Source organism: Eurytemora carolleeae, unplaced genomic scaffold (assembly GCF_000591075.1).
Source record: "Eurytemora carolleeae unplaced genomic scaffold, Eaff_2.0 scaffold471, whole genome shotgun sequence".
Classification (NCBI taxonomy): domain Eukaryota; kingdom Metazoa; phylum Arthropoda; class Copepoda; order Calanoida; family Temoridae; genus Eurytemora; species Eurytemora carolleeae.
In genome coordinates, this window is record NW_019396402.1 from 124,198 (window position 1) to 145,140 (window position 20,943).

A 20,943-nucleotide genomic window follows, 5' to 3' on the forward strand; every position below is an offset into this window, starting at 1 on the left:
TTCTATTTTCAATGTATTTAATGTTACTTTACTAAAATATTTAATTTATCGTGTTGATTATTTTATGCTGAAAATATTAAAAAAAAATGTTAGAAATGTGTTCAAAATAAACTTCTTTTCAATTGTTTAGGAAAAACAGATCGATACATTTTTGGAAAATAACTATTTTTTAATAGCTGTAAATACAAAATAAACATTAATGAATCCATTCTAGCGCACTGCAAACCAAGGCTTACAAAAATATTGATCAGTATATTACTGTTTACTCCTTTTAAAGTAAAGGTAGAAACAAGCGCTTTGCATGTTAAAATGTGCATACCTAGGGCTATAAAAAAGTATACGCGAGTTGTTAAAATTCGAGGTTGTCTAAAATATATTTAACTTTCAGAGTTTTCTATAGATATCTCAGTGTCCTATAGATACATAAAAAATTAAAGCTGTTATTGTTTTCTCGTGAAACGTGTTCTATTTACCTTTATCGTGATTTTCTAAAAAAATACATAATTAATTAAATTTGTTATTCGTTCTGCCTATACATCCTTTGTTGGTACCGTATTGTATGCTGTATGAGGGGGGGAAGGCGACCCGCACCCGATTTAGCTCCGAACCGCGCGCAGATGCCGTCACAAAACAGTATTTACGGTATGTACTTACCCCTATGCCGTCCGATCCTTACCCGAATTTTGCCTTCTGGCAAATTTCTAAATTTGTATCTGCTAATTATAGACTAATGCAGCATGATTTAAATTTATTAACATGGCATGGCATCTATCTCATAATAAACCTTTTTATCATATTTATGTTTTTAACAGTAGCACATTTTCTCTGCTGAAATATTAGCGATACATAAAAACAATTCTGATCAAACAACATTTTTGTGTAGATAGTATTTGCGGCATTGCGCTATTTACGTCCGCATTTGTATTCATAAGATAAATGCGGGTTTTTTTGCAATTTACTCTTCATTAATATATTTAAGTATATACGGGCTGACAATCATTTCCCAAAAAAGTTTTGGAACACTAAAAAATATCATTTCTTAAATAAAATTCAGCGATTCAGTAAAAGAATTGATTTATTATAAATCCAATTTAAATTTATATTTTAAAATTGAAAATATTTAGTTAAAACCAGTTGTGCCTACCTGACACTGCCTATAAAAAGAAATAAAAACAATTTTTAGACATTTTGCCAGAAGTCAAAACGGATGAGGGTCGGACGGTATAGGTGTAATCAGCAATCAGCGAATCCTATTTTGTGACGTCAACTGCGGGTCGGAGTTAAAACTGGTGCGACCCGCCTCCCCCCTCTTCTCCCTCTCTCCCGTAGATTCTTTTATATTTTTGGAATTTCTTTTTGAGACAATGTTTCTTTTATTTCAGAATTTATCTTTCTATTTTCAGTATTTGTAAACAAGGAATACTTATAGTATTTTCTAAACAATGCAATATTTTACAAAATACATATTTTATTTTTATTTCTAAATATTTTTTTAGTTTTTTTGTGTTTTCAACAGTGACATAATAGATTTGCTGGAATCCTTCCTTTTGTGAAGATAATTGGAAAATTATTAATTTAAACTAATTAGTAAATTAATAATTCAAAATCAATCAAAATTCTTGGCGAATAGTTGCACCAAGAATAATAACAACTAGAAATTCATGGTCCTTCGTGCCCTTCTTGATAACTAACTACAGAATTCAAATTTGAAAAGATTAGCATGTCCAATTCACAACGGTTATACCCTGTAAACCTAAGTATGTCTGAGGAAAAAGTACTTAATTGTGCCTGTATTTCTTATACTGAATTGTGCCTGTATTTCTTATACTGAATTGTGGCTGTATTTCTTATACTCAATTGTGGCTGTATTTCTTATACTGAATTGTGCCTGTATTTCTTATACTGAATTGTGCCTGTATTTCTTATACGGAATTGTGCCTGTATTTCTTATACTGAATTGTGTCTGTATTTTTATACTTAATTGTGCCTGTATTTCTTATACTGAATTGTGCCTGTATTTCTTATACTGAATTTTGCCTGTATTTATTATACTTAGTTGTGCCTGTATTTATTATACTGAATAGTACCTGTATTTCTTATACTGAATTGTGCCTGTATTTCTTATACTTAATTGTGCCTGTATTTCTTAGACTTAATTGTGCCTGTATTTCTTATACTTAATTGTGCCTGTATTTCTTACTTAAAGGGAATGTAAAGGAAAATGAAAGGGGGGTATAGGCTGAAAGCTAATCACTTAAGCTCTTGATCGCGACCCATGAAAGTTATATCTGATGTTCCTATCTCGAGAAATTGATATAAACTGTGTCAAATTTATACAAAAATTCATTCAGATCTATTCAGCAAATATGCAACCAACCTAAAAACGAAGATATCCCAGAGAAACCTACTTGTAACCTAGGTTTTCTCCAATTATTATTAATAATTATTTTTATTTTTAAAAGATATAAATGATAATATTATTTATAACTACTTGTGACGTCATCAGAACTCCCACCAATGGTAGTGCAGTATACTGGTAAAGTTTAACAGACAGGGACACGTGACCAGTATACTGCACTCTCATTGGTGGGAGTTCTGCTAAATTGTACCTGTATTTTATACTGTAAATAAATAAATTTCAATTGCACTTCTCTGCGGAGTTTTGGAGCAAAGACAATGTGGAGCAAAATGAGAAAAATTTCGTCTTTTAAAGACAGAAAAAGAAAATGTGTAAATTCGGGAATTTAAGCTTTAACCTTAAAAGGCGGGCTATGAACATCCTTTGCAACCCAATACCTTTGCTCTAAGGTCTTTTTCTAGAGAGGGGGGGGGGGCGGAGGGTGTCCAGCCTTTTTAGGGTTAAAATGGGATCCCTTGCAAATATGTCGGCAGTTATTCTAAAAATCTAAACAATTGCATTCTAATTTCTAATATTTTATTTTTGGAGCAAAACCACTATATTTTATATTTTATATTAAAATCAGATTATTATAAGCTTTAATTTTTAACTGAAAAATTCCTCTAGATTATAAGCACTTGTACACTATACAGTGAGAACAAGGGATGACGACAAATAAGCAATACTTAAGTGTATTTGATGTTGTAACAAAGAAAATAGTTTTACTATCATCTTTTTTAACCACTTAATAAGTTAAGTGAATTGGGTCTGTTTACACTGCACAATTGCGGTGTCTCGTGCTCATTTATTTAAAGTATTAACTTAAGTCTTAAATGTGTCTTTCTATTCCACAGTTTTCTGGTTCTCACTGTAAGTTACAATTTACAAAGCAGTAAGATACAGAGTGTCCCAAAAAACATGGGAATTCAGTGACAAATTCGATATCGTCTTAGTTATGATATAGCTTTGTAGTACCTAATTTAAAAAGCAATAATATTATTATGTCTGCTAGAGTTTATTTTATCAAAAGGGTAAAAGACTGCAAAGATGTGTCTATAATGCAGTCAAAACATTAACAAACAAAATGTGAACATAGCAGACGACACTTTTACGGATTAAAGCTTTCTCAGTAGGTATCACTATACTAAATTAAGGAATTATTCAAAAAGACGATATCGAATTCGTCACTGAATTCCCATGTTTATTGGGACACCCTGTACAAAAAAAGCACAAAATATAAAAATAAATTTCTATTTTATAAAAATGGCCGCAATTAAAGGGAAAGCTTCTGATTTATAAAGGGTCACCAACACATCTGGCGTCCTTCCGGAAAGTACAAATCTGAAACATTTCATTTATTATCAGAGGGTTTGTATAGAGGGGAGAGGGGAGATAGGGGCTATTGACACTACCCCCCCCCCTTTTAATAACTATTTCCTATTCCTCTTTAATTAAATATGAATGCCCCGAATTAATTGCATGGTTCCTTGTCCGGGTTATATTAGAGCTTTTTTACACAAAATTCAGAAGTAAAAATGTTAACCCTTTTTTCAGAACTGAACAGAGCTGAAAACTTTAGAATGTGATATCCTTAATCCCGATCTGTTAATTAATCTGGAAATTAAATTCTTGAGGAGAACAAGCATTATTTAATCATTAAGAAAAAGAGTGGATTGAGCATTAATCCCGATATCCACCATTCTAAAGTTTCCAGCTCTGTACTGACATACAATTCGGGATCAAATAGAGCACACGGTCATGGCTAAACTAAACTGGTTTGATGGATACAATTGAGGTCAAGTCAACACTGAGCCCAAAACTTAAGACAGGGTATCGTTAAGAAAACCAGTTTTTAAACCCGGGTTTCACGAATGGGGTTACGCAGTTTTGTGAATATCAATATTTTTGTTATGAAATATTATTTTTTTAGTTTGATTATATTTTCCATTTTTTTCGAATTTCTTAAATCAAAATCTACATAAATGTTAAGACCCCAAAAAGGAAACTCCCGAGTTTTGTTTAACGATACTCTTTTAAATTTCGGGCTCTGTTTAACAAGATGGCGTTCAGTTATTTAACCAGCTAACAAGCCAAAGCATGGAAAGTTGTCAATTCTAACGAAATTAACCGTCTAACGATCAAAGTGCTGAAACGAATTTTCTAGTAAACCGCCGAGCAAAGACGACAGTGTTCAATCTGATATAAAAACAAATTTCGAAGGTGGTGTCGTTGTTCGACTCGAAATGAGTTTGATTCTGATTACTTCTCCATTATTTCTTATAGGCAAGAAAAGTGCAAAATACTTTCACAGAGAAAACACAAAAGAATATAAAATGTTTCAAGGGTAGGCCGTTACTTAAAACTACGCTGAATGCAGTTCCTTTAAAATACAACATTTTCTCTCTCAGCTTACCTTATTAATATAATCAAAATGTAGATCTGCCAGACAGGAGAAGATTATGGGTTGGCCGGATAAACAGTTTACGTACCTAACAAAAAATAAAATTAAATTCAGTTAACAATAAAAGACGTGGGAATTAGGGTTTTTAATGTTTTGAAAAATCTTAAATATCCCATAACATTATTTAATATTTAAGCTACAGACCTGAAAATGTATTGTAAAATGTTGATTTTAAGTCATGGGCTACATGTTAAAAATTTTCAACACTATAATTTCTTATATTGAAAATTCTTCTGACTAATTTTTTGAATTTTTTGTAAACCTCTTGCAACATTAAAGCTAGAGATCATAATATGTTTAAAAAGGAATTGGCCTTAAAACAAATGAACAAGAGAAGGTCAAATTTATGCAACGTTTCTGACATGACTTTTGTACCTAGTGGGCGTGCCTCCTCAAACATGAAAAAAAAAACTTGGAAATCAGAAATTTAAAATAGTGTATGTTCTACTTAAAATACTTCTAATAGAAGAAGTAATGGTATGAATTTGAGCTGAAGGGTTTTGTTCTGAGATTTTGATATTTCATATTTTTATTTTAAGCATAGAAGTATGAAATATTACAAATTTAAGCTATCACCATTTACTTTGCAGTTTGAACCCATCCTAAACGGTGTGAAATACTTTCCCAACAGCATTTTCCCATGGGGCAACATGGGATTTCACAAGTGGCAACTTCCTAAATGTGCAATTTCCCAAGCGGCAACCTCCCAAATGTACATTTTCCCAAATAACAATTTCCCAAGTGGCAACTTCCCCATGAAGGAAAAACGGTATTTTCCCCATGAAGGAAGTATTAAAGTAACATTTAAGTTTTACATTTTTTAAAGAATTTCTCAACTTTGTTTTAGAAAATAATACAACTTTAAAAAAAAATTCAATCAGTTTCACTCAGTTTGTTAAGGCAAAAACATGTTGGCGGCCTACACCCTTTCTTCAAAGAGTAAAAATATATTAAACGATCCTTATATTATCATTTACGGTTAGGTTAAGCCTTCTGAGGCTAGGGCGCCGCAGGCCACAATGGGGGCCGAGCGCTGAGAATAGGATGGGCTAGGAGGCCGAGCGCTACAACTAGGATAGGATAGGGGGCTGAGCGCTGCGGCTAGGATGGGATAGGTGGCCGCTGCGGCTATTACTTGGTTTAAAGAAAATATAGTAAATCATTCAAGGAAATTGTTAATATTTTAATATACTGTGAAAATTACTTTAACATGGCGTTAATTTAAGGAACACTGAGGCGGCACTGAAACATGACTGAAACCAATAAAAATAAAGCAGTATTTTGCCATATACTCATTTAAAGCTTTTAAACTAGAAACAACCATGTTTTGTAGCCACAAAAAAAGTATAAGTAAGTTTGTGACAGTAAAGTCGAGGCTGTTTAAAACTTGATGACTACAGTGATAACCAGAAATAGGAAGACGACATTAACTCAATACAAAAGAGCATTTGATGCTGTTACAAAGCAAAAAGCTTTAGTGGGGAGTTATTAAGCCAGTTATTAAGTGAATTGGGTCTGTTTACCCTGCACAATTGCTGTGCCCCATGTTCATTGGACTATTTCAAGTTAAAATTTGAATCTAAAAGTCTCCTTTCTATTCCAGAGTTTTCTGGCTATCACTGTAAGTTTCTGAGTTGTGTATCCTTAACGTTGAAGGTTGCTTACTTACTATCTCTAGGAATTCCATTAATAACAATTCTCAATAATACTTGTAATGCGTCATTATTCTTCGGAGAATAATTCTCTCGACTACGAGATAATGGGCAATAATTGGTTCAGTTTTTTAAAAACTGTACCTTGCAAACTTTTCTTCGGAATAATCTTTGCAAAAAATTATTCAAGAGCAAATGCTGGAGAAAATATAAGTAAAAAATTTTCCAACTAAAAATTGTTTTTTTTTCTTCGTTTTGAAAACTTTTTTGGGACTTTTTCAAGTTTCCACATTTCAAAAAAGTTTCTTTTTTCTTTTGACATAGAAGAAAAGCAAACGTTTACTGTTTCCAAACTTGAAATTTAGAAAAAATCTTTAATTTTTGATGAATCTTGAAAAGTCAAAAATCCTGAAAAGATTTAAAACTCATTACTTTCATTACATTATCAATTCTCAAAAAGAAAAGAACTCATTCTCTTTACTCAGAAGAAATAAAAATACCTATAATATCTATAAAGATATTTTTTTAAAATTTTTTTTTTTGCTAATAAACGTTAAAATGACTACTCCGAGAAGGCCAATTTTTGCAGCTATATCCCTAGAAAAATTGTAAATTTTTGTTAAAAAATTGTTGGTTTTGAAATTCAAATAAAAAAATGGTGGCTTAAAAAGCAACATATATACAATTAAATTGTCACCAAAAACTCTCGAAATAATTTAAAACTGGGTTTGTATCAATCTATTAGTGACCAATTATGCACTTTGAAAAAGACAACGAAATATAATAGAAATGTGAGTTCTAAGCATATTTGCAATATATATATATATATATATATATATATATTTATATAAGCACTATCTGTAAGTATCCCGGAGGGAAAAGTAAAGAGAGAAATGTATCCTGTAACACAGCAGAACTGTTGGTCAACAAGTTAACTAAAAGTTTATTTACATTATCACAGTAGGGAATACATCAAGGGAGTAGATATAGGGCTGCAGGGAGTATTTGGGACTGGAGGGAGTATTTAGGGAGTAGATATAGGGATGGGGGGAGTATTTAGAAAGTAGATATAGGGCTGGAGGGAGTATTTAAGGAGTAGATGTTTGGCTGGAGGGAGTATTTAGGGAGTAGATATAGGGCTCTAGGGAGTATTTAGGGAGTAGATGTTTGGCTAGAGGGAGTATTTAGGGAGTAGATGTTTGACTGGAGGGATTATTTAGGGAGTAGATATAGGACTGGAGGGTGTATTTTGGGAGTAGATATAGGGCTGGAGGGAGTATTTTGGGAGACTATAAAAGGACTAAGGGAATATTAACGGAGTATATATAGGGCTGGAGGGAGTATTTAGGGAGTAGATATAGGGCTGGAGGGCGTATTTAGGGAGTAGATATAGGGCTGGAGAGAGTATTTTGGGGGAATCTAAAAGGACTAAGGGAATATTAACGGAGTAGATATAGGGCTGGAGGGAGTATTTAGGGAGTAGATATAGGGCTGGAGGGAGTATTTAGGGAGTAGATATATGGCTGGAGGGAGTATTTAGGGAGTAGATATAGGGCTGGAGGGAATATTTTGGGAGAATCTAAAAGGACTAAGGGAATATTAATGGAGTAGATATAGAGCTGGGCACGTCTTGATTTTTTTGAACGACCCGTTAAAGGGAGTGATCGCGAAAAATGAAAGGGGGTATAGTTTTACGTCGAAAACCAGTCTATGGTATTTGATCTGAGAGTTACTTTTGAATGCATTCATTCTTGTTTCGAGGATTTTTGATAATGAAGACGACATTTCATATTTCCCAGGAATGGTCGAAAATTCAGCGGCTGCTGTCACGAGAAGTTGAAAGCGAAATATTATTTTTTTATCTAAAATATTATAAAATATCAACTATATAAGAATGCGTCGAAAAAAGTCTATGATTATAGGCTGTAATATCTGAATGATTTGTGTGGAATTAAATTGATTGTTTACGATCCGAGTCAAGTATTGCAAGTGCAACTTTCTGAATTTGTATAGACGCTACGTTCTTCAAGACTATGAGTCATTTTTAACAATTTTCTCCTTATAGACGCAACAGATAGATTAGTAGCAATCACCATAGAATATTTTCGACGTAAGCCTTTACCCCCTTTCATTTTTCGCGAACACTCACTTTAACGGGTCGTTAATATAACAAAAGGTTTAGCTTTGTCAATAAGCCGTTCGTTTTTTCGTTAATACAGATAACATTAATTCCAGTCAAGGATTGAAGGAAGCTTTGATCTGGGGAGGAACAACTAAAATAATCCTCAAATTAAAAGTGCTCACAGTAGATATCGTCCGAGATCAAGATCTAGATTATGAGTATATCCAATACAATAGATCCCCCAGCTCCGGTGTGAAGCCTATTCTTTATTATATTTTCAAAGAAGTGTTTTCTCTGCTTCAGAGTTTGGTGTGAATGAAAACCAGGAAACTGTGAAATTGCGGATAAAACTTACAGGTAAATGAGTTTTGTCTTACTTAAAGGGACTGAATTCGCAATTTCACGTGGTCTATATTTAGAGAGTGTCATGTCAGATTCACAACGGTTCTCTTTAAAGATTTACCTGATCAAGTATGAATCAGATATATCTATGTTTTTGACTTTGAAAAGTTTCTCTACAAAAGTAAGAAATATTGAAGAAAAACAAAACAAACAAAAACTAAACACTTTTCAAGTTGAAGACGACGTGTTCTGCCATGTTATTAATCAAAGAATGGTTCAAGGGTACCGTTATCAATCGGACATGCTCCCTCTTTTAATGGAAGTTTACTTGAAAATACAATGACAGTTCCTTTAAACAAAATCTTAAGTCAAACTTGGCTAGAACACCCGATCTCAGGCCATTACAACCTTATGTATGTAGAAATGGATAATTTCCACTATTTTGAAAAACGATCGTTTCGTTTTTAAAACGACGAATGAAAAAGAAAATCAAAACGATCGTTTTAAAAAAAGACCGTTTCCTTTAAAAAAAGAACACGAAACGAAAAACTATTGTTTTTTTCGATCGTTTTAACCCTATCACAGGAAAATTTTAAATTAAATCTGTTGATTACAGGTCGGAAAATTGAATTCAGTACAGCTGCATTGGTCGGCGTATAGTATCTATCAATGAAGACGACTTTTCTTTTCAAGTTTTGATTTGAGGGTAACTCAGTAATTTATCATATTTTGAGATTACCTACAATAACCACCGAAAATCGGTAATTCCGTTTTGGCTTCCGCCGGAAACTTTGTTGTTTTTTTTTCGACGAAAAACCATGTGCCAAAGATTCTTTTCCGGTGGAATTTCCGGGAGAATGTTTCCGACGGTTTCCGGCGAAAACTTTCAAGTATGAGTAAACCATTATTATAAATTATCCATGGATGAAACATTTACCGTACACAAATGTAATCAACATGTATTTACCGTACATAGATGTAATCAACAATATATTTACCGTACATAGATGTGATCAACAATATATTTACCGTACATAGATGTAATCAACAATATATTTACCGTACATAGATGTAGTCAACAATATATTTACCGTACATAGATGTAATCAACAATATATTTACCGCACATAGATGTAATCAACAATATATTTACCGTACATAGATGTAATCAACATGTATTTACCGTACATAGATGTAATCAACAATATATTATTTCTTTTGGGTTTTAACCTTAGAATGACCTAGAGCCTGTGATGGCTAAAACATGCAGTTAATTCTTCAATTTAATTTTATTATTTTTACATTATAATATTTCTGAGTAACCCACTAATTTATAATATTTTGAGGGTAAAATAAATGTTCTTACTGTTGGCAAGTTCCTTGTATCGCTAATAGCTCAGAACCCCTGCACTGGTTTTCTAAAAATTATTTATTTTTGTAAAAAAATTTAAAATTTACAATATCGAGTGTCTTTTTTTATTTACACATCTGCAAATAGATTTTTTTCTGACAAATATTCATTTTTTTAAATAGAACAAAAACTTCTCCCTTTTGGGGTCATTGGGACAAAAAAAATTGAGCAAGGCGTCAGGTGGTTCAAATCTTGAATCACTGATTCAGGGTTAAAAATAAAGTTGCATTTGATTCGGTGGTTTAGGACTTGAAACGATGCACATATTAAGAATGGGGATTAGTTTCTGGCCAGTTTAAAATAAATGAAAGCCCTGATGATTGAATACTGTCCAAAAAAATGATTCCTATCCCTACAACTATCTAAATATATGATCGTACCTGTTTTATAAATAAGATCTGGGGAACAATATCCCCAGCCTCCTAATTTAAGATGGCACCAGAAATATTTCTCATTTCTCTGCGCGCATTCATCAGCGCACTCCTGAAAAACGTGCACATGCTTAATTTCAAGTCCCTTTTCCTTTAAAGAGGGACATCCCTGATACACGACCGTATCCTTTAAACTTCTGAGTGATCATCAAAGACAATGAACTGAGCGTTAAATTTAAAAGACTATAGTCGACAACAGGCTATAGTCGACAAACGGGACGGTACAACGGGCTATAGTCGAAAAACGGGACGGTACAACAGGCTATAGTCGACAAACGGGACGGTACAACAGGCTATAGTCGAAAAACGGGACGGTACAACAGGCTATAGTCGAAAAACGGGACGGTACAACAACCTTTAGTCGAAAAACGGGACGGTACAAGTTCTATTACATATTACAATATAGGAGGGGGGGGGAGGAAGGGGGGTTATATTAAGCATCAAACTATACTTTTCAAAAGTTAAAATGTCTAATATGTAAAGTTGTAATCTCTGTCTGAGTGCTTGTTTGTTTGTCCGATCATAACTGAGTGGGTCCTTTTTCAACGGAAAAAATAGCTAAAATCGTAATTTACAACAAAGCGCGGGTAAACGGCGGGACTAACTATGCCTATTGTCTACACTGGGCAACATTGAGTTCCCAAGCTAGCACTATATAAACTATTCCATTAACCTATCCCCTGGGGAAAAGTATATATAACGTGTTTATATATATTTACATAAAATATACATTTACACGGGGTGTCCAACAAAATTGAAAATTAGGATGGCCACATAGTCCTTGACAGTTATCTAGAAATGATAAGGTGTTTAATTTTAAAAAGATTTGAAAAATACTTTTTACGCATAGCTTCAAAGACGATATATAAGTATTCGCTTAATTGTCATTTTTTTGATACACCTTGTTTTACCTTTCCATAATATGGTGAGACACCCTGTAGTTACCTTTCCATAATTTGGTGAGACACCTTGGTTTTACCTTTCCATAATTTGGTGAGACACCCTGTAGTTACCTTTCAAGTTGGGCATTGTTTTTTTATTATTCTTTTTTGATCATTTATAAGAAGTACTCGCAAAAACCGAAAGGGTGTATAGCATAGTATAGCCTCAGGGTTATTGTAAACGAAAACCCCAAAATGTATGGAGTATAGGCTATAAACATCTGATGTTTTATTATAAGAAAGTCGAAAAAAACATTTGTCGCTTTCAGCGGAGAATACAATGAAATTCAGAATTTAATTAGAATATTCAATTCACAACGGTACCTTTTCAACCTCTATCTGAGTAACAATAAAGAAGATATCCACGTTTTTCTATCTTAAATTTTGTTTAAGAAGAAACCTTTAAATTGTCTGTTATATAACTTATAATTTTTAATTTTTGAACCCTTTGTCCGATTTACCTCAAATTTTAATTGGAAGACAATTGTTAGAACCAGGTAAATGTTGATGTTCTTATAGCCTGGTTAAAAAAATTATCTCCTGTCAAAGCTGGGTTCCCAAGCTAGTAAAAATATAATTTTGAATATTAAATGAATTTCTGAGAAATTTCTTTTGTTACGCTCGGAAACATCTCAATAAGGTTTCTAACAAGTTCTTGGAGGAAAATCAGATCAAAAATCCATATTTTTTCGGAGGAATATATTTTGCTTTTCACTCTGTATATTGTTTGTTTCCCTTGCTAGATTTCTTCTTGCACCAGAAGTATTGATAACCCCGCTGCGCACACTCGTCCAAACAAAGTTCTCCGTGTGAGGTTAAACCTTGAAATATACACATGTAAAGCAGGGCTACATTAGTTTAAGAGTTAACCCCATAGATAAATAAATAAACATAGATAGCTTATGTACGCAAAATCACCAAGAATTGTACAGTCCGAGAACTCATACATCTAGGGGTCAAAGTGTACTTCAATGATAAGCGGGGTGGTTTGGTGTTTTAATGGATTTCAAAATAGAGTGTAAAATAACTCCGGGAATGGAACTATTTGAACAACAATATTTCACTGAGCAATACATCATATTGACGAGAACTGAAGAAGGACATGAGACGGACTAAACTAACTTAAATTTCTCTCTACAGAACTCATGTACACCACAAGTACTCAATGACATCAGAACAGCCAATGTTCACAACCGACCTAGTTTATCTATTTAATAGGAATATCTTTAAAACATCTCTGTACATTTATATCTTGCAAGATGAAAAATGTCGTCTTATGCGCAATCTAATGGTTACCCCCTTCAACCCAGAGGATGATTTATTATAATCTGAGGGGTAAATTAAAAATTATACATCAAAAGACAAGGTTTTTTAATCCTTTTCCACAAAACTGTATTCAAAGTTAATGAAAACTCTAAAATTGTTCTATTTTTGTGTAAATAAAAGCTAATTTTTCAATTGAGCCTAAAATTAAATTTATATCATCGGCCTGTAGATGGGTTAGTACTACAGTACATATACATCCTACCTTTAATTTGAATTAAGATACTAATTAAGTTATATCTGATCAAAGAATCAGACAGAAAAATTTATTTTCAATAAAACATTGAATATTTTACCTAAAATATAATATATAATATAATTTATAAAGAAAACATGTTTGCTGTAAACTGAAAATGCTACAATAATAGGGGGTGTGAAGCGACTGAAAATCCTAAATATGTATTGAGCGAAGTTCTTTAAATAGTTGAACTCAATGAACTCAAGTCTACTCAATAACTTAGTAAAGTAAACTTGAAGGTTTAATACCTTAAACATAGATTAATTAAAATAACAGCTAGGACACTAGATGTCGTCTTCTAAAGATTTATGTGTGTTTCGTTCAAAATAACCCTGAGGCAGAAGCCCAAAGGAGTTACGCGTAGTTGGCGTAGAACAAGACTGTTCTGAGAGCCTGTTCTACGCCGACTACATGTAACTCCTAATAGCTTCTGCTTCAGGGTTACTGTGAACGAAACACACATAAATCTTGAAAAGACGACATTTAGTGTTATATCTGTTACTTTAATTAATCTATGACCTTAAAGCTTTAAACCTGAATCATGATAATCATGACGGGGTAACTAGCTAGCTATATTATTGTATCATGGAAAACCAAACAGAGCTCAACAATAATCAACATGTCCGCATTCAGTAAATAAAATTTACTTCCAGTTCGAAATGAAAACTAGAAGACAAATATTTTATGCAAAAATCTTTGAGACTAAATAAAGAAAAAAATATATAGATCTAAAGCCTTGAGAGCTAAAAAAAAACTTTAAGCCTAAAAAAGAAACGAAAAAAGTTGGAAAAAAAATCTACAGCGTTAAATCTTAAATTATTATTTAAAAAATGTGGTAATAATCAACCATAACATAAACCTAAATGATTCTAAAACAGGGTTTCCATTTTTTTCCGATCAAGGTGTGACATTTTGAAAAAAATTTATAATTATCGTTTATTATTATGAAAGGAGAAAACGGGTCCCATCCCATAGTGCTAACCCAAAAACTAAAGAAATTAATAAAGGGATAAATATGTAAGTTGTTACAAAACTAATATTCATTAATTTTACTCCTGAGTCCTATTTAACCCTATCCCTGCTGGGGTACTTGAAAACCAGGATATGTTGGGGGGGGCAATTTGACCCCCCCCTCCTTTAAATCCCATGTTTTATGTCCAAATATGACAAATGATACATCATTAGACAGCTCTTGTGCTCTACTTTTAGAATCTGCAAAAAAATTTGCAAATTTGCGAAAATTGAATTTTTTATCGCAAAATCCAGTTTTATAGTAAAAATGTTTGCAAAAAAAAATTTGTCCAAAAAATGAAAAATTATACATTTTTGAAAAGCCCTTGACCATGCCATTTCAAATATGCAAAAATTTTTGCAAAATTTGAAAAAACCTGATTTTTGATTAAGAAAATTAAAAATGTGCAAATTTCCTTTGACAGGTTGTTTGCAAAAAATTTGCAATTTTTTTTTCGCAAAACTTGTGCAATCCGTTTCCTTATGTCATAGGCTTTCCAAAAAGCTAAATTTTATCAAAATCTGACAAGTGAAAGTGGGTCAAAACAAAGATTTAGTTTGTTACAGGCATAAGCAGTCATTCAGGCAGTGTGCCTGAGGACTCAGGCAGTTAGTATTAAAGCCCGGTTTTAGGCCTAAAGGGAGGGCTTTGGGTATGTAAGAAAAGTCAGAAAATTTCAACAGCCTCAGACCAATACTTTTTGAGTTATGTAAAAAAACTACAGGGGGGGTCAAATTGACCCCCTTCCCAGCAGGAATAGGGTAAGCTTATGTAAATAAGTTATGTCGGAAAAGTCAATTAGAACTTTGTTGAAAAAAATGCTTCAACACCATAGCTATAGAAACAGGCGCTTGTCAGATTTAAATACGAACCCATTTAAAATGGGAAGGTTAAAGCAAGAAAAAGGCCATATTTTTTTAATAACTGTCAGGACGTGTTCAGCATATACATATATGAAAACAAAATCATTTACTCAAATGGTGATATATTACAATATCAGTTACTGAAATCTATAAAATTAAACAAGACATTTGGCTAGACCGAATGGGCTGAAATAGTTTGTGGACACTCATGGGTAGCGTGGAGGTGAATTTTGTAGATCCAGAAAAATAATTAAATACGTATTTATTTAGGGTTAGGTTAGGTTCGGTTATGACACTTTCTGGGCCGAGCGCTGCGGCTAGGACAGGCTAGGGGGCCGAGTGCTGCGGCCACATGTCTTACATTTAAGACCCCACCAGCTGCCAGTCTCTACGCAGGCTTCCCACAGATATTTTTTTCTGGATCTACAAAATTCAATCCCCCTCTCTCTGTTTTGGAATTTTCCGGGGCATTGCACACAACATAAATCCCACTCTGCCTAAAAAACAATATATCTACTGATGAAAAAAGTTCACTGAGGCCAAATCTAAAACGTTAATAAGAAATTTATTATTTCGCCATTTATGCACTTTTTTGATAACCTCCAATGCCATATTCTTTAAAATCATGTTTAAAAACCTTACAGCAAAACTCTGTTCTTTTATCATAAAAAGATTTAAAATTATCTTTGTTTTTGTTTTCTTCCTGGTTTAAATTCCTGTTTTAAAATTTGAATTTTAAAACAATTTAGCGGGAAAAGTTTACTGCAAAATAGTTTAAATATTTATACTGTGACGTCATAGATTTGTGGTTTTATTAAAAGGGACACTTCATCAAATTTTGATTTATGAAGAAATAATTTGTTAATAAAATTCAAGAAAAAAAAATCTTAAATTGGCTGAAAATTTTAACTTACTTAATTACACTCTACACTTTTCCCTTCATTTTTTAAAATCTGTTTTAAAACGTTCACAAAAAGAAGCAAACTTTTCTTTTCTTATTTTTGAATTTTTAGTTACAATATTTGTAATGAAACATTTTTATCTCTACAGATCTTTACTTCTTTTTCGTCTGACTCACAATAAAGTAAGAATAATATTTTCATTGCAAAACGTAAAACAACTAGCCTGCAATGGCGCTTCGCGTGCCATGCTTTCCCGCAAGAAATTTACTTAGGTGTCACTTTAACAACAGTAATTTTATTTTGTGTACATTATCAATAAACTAATAATTTCAATTTTTGCAGATCATTCTGTTTTAAATTGTTAATTTCCAATTTTGTTTACAGTTTTACAGCTTATTTGGGCACAATATGATGAAAAAACAAGGAAGGTGTAATGCGATGGAGCAGACTCTTGCATGGGGCGGACTCTTGCATGGAGCGGACTCCCCCCTAAAGATTCAACTATTTCAAAACAATGCTAGACATAAAAAGCTCTGAATTTTATTAATGTATTTTGACCTTTAAAAACATTATAAATTATCTATGTCTCGAACAAATATTAATTGTTTGATGATTTAAAAGGAAAACGACATTCAGAAGGAAATAGCTTTATTTGCCTCACCCCCATTAAAATACATTTAAAAACTAAATGTGTATTCAAAATATGTCAACTAATAATTTTTAAAGTGTTGACCATGCTTTTTTTGTCTAACATTGTGTTAAAATGGTTGAAAATTTAGGGGGTCGAGTCTGTCCCATGCAAGAATCTTCTCCATGCAGGACAACGAGTAGGGATCTGTTTCTACTATTTGAATTCAATAACATTTTGGTCTGTAATACAACAATCTTTAAACTCACGAATTGTTGTATTTGTATATTTTTTATTCAAAACGCAAATGCCCACAAAAAGAGTATGAGAGTAAATTGAAAAATTGTAAACGAAAGTCCAGCTGGCGCGCGTACCTGTAAATCTCTTTGTTTCTACTGGATTAAGTTCTTGCCCAGAGGAAACTGAAGGCCCCGACTGAAAAAAAACATCTATAATTTCTTAATTTACTTCAAATCGAATGGGAATCCAAAAATGTTCTCACAAATCTTTAGAATGCAGGGTAGCCCACAAAGGATGAGACTTCAAAGACGACTGAACGGAATCTATTTTGTCTTTTACATTTTGTGCATTCCTGGTTCTCGCGACTGAAGACGTGTTTTTCTTTCTAGTCAAATCATTTATATTATATTTTTGACAACTTTATTTAGAGCAAAAGTCCAATTTTAACCTTTAGATTTTTATATTTAAACAGTTTCAGGTTGTCGTTTTAGAATCAGTCTTTTTAGGTAGCCCTGTAGCTAGAGAATACCCACAACGGATGATACTTGATTAATAGATTTTACCAAATTTATACTGTTTCCTTATATTCATGATTCCCTGCAACTGTAAACTTTGTTTATTTGCCAAATCATGTAATTAGGAATACTATATCTTAGACAGAATACATAAATTAACTCGTGGACTATCATATTTCAAGAATTTCTAGTCGTCTTTACAGTCTCATCCTTTATGGGTAACCCGGTGCCTAATGGCATAAACAATTCTTTGGTATTTCAGACATAACATTTAAATCTTGCAAATTTTTTAGATTATAATATCAAAGGTGCATTACATTAGCTAGGGAGCATTGATAAAAGGATTAGAAGTTTAGAACATTAGGGGTTGAGGCGAGTGTTAAGTTAATTTACATTAAAATTAAAGGTATGTTTAGTTCTACTCTTATGTAATTTCAATGTGGTAATATGAGTTTTCTTGAAAACCTTACCTGATTAGCTGTTGTTGTTGTTGTTGTTGTTGTTGTTGTTGTTGTTGTTGTTGTTGTTATGATTACAACGGGAGACGTTCTAGTTGAAGAAAACGAAGTGGTTGGCAAAGATGTTGATGTTGTTATTGGAGAAGCTGTTGCTGTTGAAGTCGATGTTGCAGTTGTTGATGCTGTTGTAGTTGATGATTTTCCAGGTATATCTGCAAAATGTTGGTTATATTAGATGTCAATTTTCAAATAGATGATCTATATTTTATCTTACTTTCCACATTTGTATTTTCTCAAAAAATTGAAAGCTATGTTTAAATATAATGTTTAGACACAGACATAGATAAATAAATAAACATAGATAGCTTATGTACGCAAAATCACCAAGAATTGTACAGTTCGAGAACTCATACTTGTAGGGGTCAAAGTGTGCTTCAATGATAAGCGGGGTGGTTTGGTGCTTTAATGGATTTCATAATAGAGTGTAAAATAACTCCAGGAATGGAACTATTTGAACAACAATATATCATTTTGACGAGAACTGAAGAAGGACATGAGAAGGACTAAACTAACTTAAATTTCTCTCTACAGAACTCATGTATACACCACAAGTACTCAATGACATAAGAACAGCCAATATTCACAACCGACCTAGTTAATCTATATAATAAGAATATCTTCAAAACATCTCTGTACATTTATATCTTTCAAGATGAAAAATGTCGTCTTATGCGCAATCTGTCTTTATCTCTGGAAACAGATTAGACCCAATGATGACCAAATTATTTTTTAAATTAGAAAACTTAAAGTAAAGGTCACTTGAATTTAGCTAACAGTTCCTTTAATTTGTTTATAAAATTATTGTAGAATATCAGGTCTAGAGAATATATGATACAGGAAATATGAATGCAAATTTTAAATTAATTTTTAAATTTCATATTCAAATTTTATACGGAGAAGGTTATAGAATACTAAATATATAACTAAAAATACCAAGAAATAAGAAATAAGAAAGAATAATCGATTTTAAAGTCAAACTAAAGTATTTTTGTTCCTTTAACCATTGATCAAGGATTTTTTTTTAAACACATAATTTTGAAATAAAAGAATTGAATTGAAATGACGAATGTTAAAAAACAATCTTTACACTTCACAAAGGTAGAAAATATTGTGCATTATTAAGTAAGCCAATTTAAAAGGTCAATATTAAAGAAAATTTTATTTTCAAAGGATAAAGCTAGTAGAGAAAAATATCCGCAGCGTAGAAACTTAAAGCTAAATGCGTTAGACAAAATTTCCAACAAAATTTTCGTTGGACGAATTTTTATATATTTTCGACGTAATTTTCTTTAATCTAATAATAAATCTGTTTTCCCATTTAACACCAAGAAGAAAGATAAATATCTCTGATGAATGTCCGGCGAGCCATTCACAATTTTCCGTTAAATAAATTGTATTTTCAACAAAATAACATTATTATGACTCATATTTTCGCAAACGTTTTTTGACCTAAGAGACTTGATTTTTATGTAGCAATATTTCCAACAGAGAAAGCATTCATCTATATACTTTGATTGTCTGCCTGTCTGCTGGTCTGTCCGTTTGTGTCCAATAAATGGCAAATGATCGGGCCCAAATTTTGTGTGAAACCTTACATGATCCCAGGGAAGGTTCCAAAACAATCGTTTTTCTTTTTTTGAAAACAATTTTTTTCTGGAACGATCGCTTTAAAAAGATTGTTTTTTTTTCTTCTTAAAAATTATCAAAACTTAGTTTCATCCCTTTCAAAAAGGATCGTTTAGTTTTCAGATTTTTGTCAATTTTCAACAAAACGAACGTTTTTGAAAAAAGTCAAAAATGCCCATCCCTAAGTAAAGCATGAATGACAGCAACATGCATAATAAAATGAAAAGTTAAAATCTAGAAAAAACCTTCCTAACCTTAATAATCAACATAAAGTTTTCTAAGTAAAAACCTTTATTTTTCAAACTTAGATTATTTGATCGGGAGCTGTCGTTGTGTATTTTTGAAACGAAAAAGGATTTAAAACTTAAAATTGAAACTACTTTTTTTTAAGGTTTGAAACAAGAAATACAAATGAATCGTTTTTGGATCGTTTTCAGCTTTAATCGACTAGAAAACGATGGTTATCCTGGTTTAGATTTATTCCATAAAGAACTATCCCCCCTACCTTCACTTTTGATTCGGGGACTACCTGTAATTCGCTGACTGGGAATCCCACTAATCAAAGACTTTGCCACAAATATTTAGCCTTGTGCTATACTTTCTTTCTTCAACATGCGCGGCGCGTAAACATGGATCCACATCAGGTTAATAGGTTCAATATAGGTTGTATTTTTAAGATTAACTTAAACATGGATCCACATCAGGGTAATAGGTTCAATATAGGTTGTATTTTTGAGATTAACTCAAACATGGATCCACATCAGGGAAATAGGTTCAATTAACTTAAACATGGATCCACATCAGGGAAATAGGTTCAATATAGATTGTATTTTTAAGATTCACTTAATCATGGATCCACATCAGGGAAATAGGTTCAATGTACCTTGTATTTTTGAGGCTAACTTAAACATGGATCCACATCAGGGAAATAGGTTCAATGTAGGTTGTATTTTTAAGATTAACTTAAAAATGGATCCACATCAGGGAAATAGGGTCAATCTAGGTTGTATTTTTAAGATTAACTTAAACATGGATCCACATCAGGGAAATAGGTTCAATGTAGCTTGTATTTTTTAGATTAACTTAAACATAGATCCACATCAGGGAAATAGGTTCAATGTAGGTTGTATTTTTAAGATTAACTTAAACATGGATCCACATCAAGGAAATAGGTTCAATGTAGGTTGTATTTTTAAGATTAACTTAAAAATGGATCCACATCAGGGAAATAGGTTCAATATAGGTTGTATTTTTAAGATTAACTTAAACATGGATCCACATCAGGGAAATAGGTTCAATGTAGGTTGTATTTTTAAGATT

The 20,943-nt window shown here is 32.4% G+C and overlaps 1 protein-coding gene and 1 long non-coding RNA gene across 2 annotated transcripts in view; both read right to left on the reverse strand.

Annotated features, from left to right (window-relative positions):
* Nucleotides 1-3,635: 3,635 nt before the first annotated feature.
* On the reverse strand, nucleotides 3,636-11,810 carry LOC111702543 (uncharacterized). Its single transcript, XR_002765430.1, has 5 exons — nucleotides 11,797-11,810; nucleotides 10,767-10,869; nucleotides 10,342-10,393; nucleotides 4,812-4,887; nucleotides 3,636-3,739 (listed from the first exon to the last, which is right to left on the reverse strand). It is a non-coding gene; the product is annotated as an uncharacterized LOC111702543 (long non-coding RNA).
* A 659-nt stretch (nucleotides 11,811-12,469) lies between these two features.
* Nucleotides 12,470-20,943, reverse strand: part of LOC111702540 (serine-rich adhesin for platelets) — a 29,399-nt gene continuing 20,925 nt past the window's right edge. The window contains exons 16-18 of the mRNA XM_023474266.1: nucleotides 17,950-18,149; nucleotides 17,099-17,159; nucleotides 12,470-12,579 (exon numbers count right to left, since the gene is read on the reverse strand). Of these exons, the coding sequence (XP_023330034.1) occupies nucleotides 12,470-12,579; nucleotides 17,099-17,159; nucleotides 17,950-18,149 (371 nt within the window). The remainder of the gene's footprint in view (nucleotides 12,580-17,098; nucleotides 17,160-17,949; nucleotides 18,150-20,943) is intronic.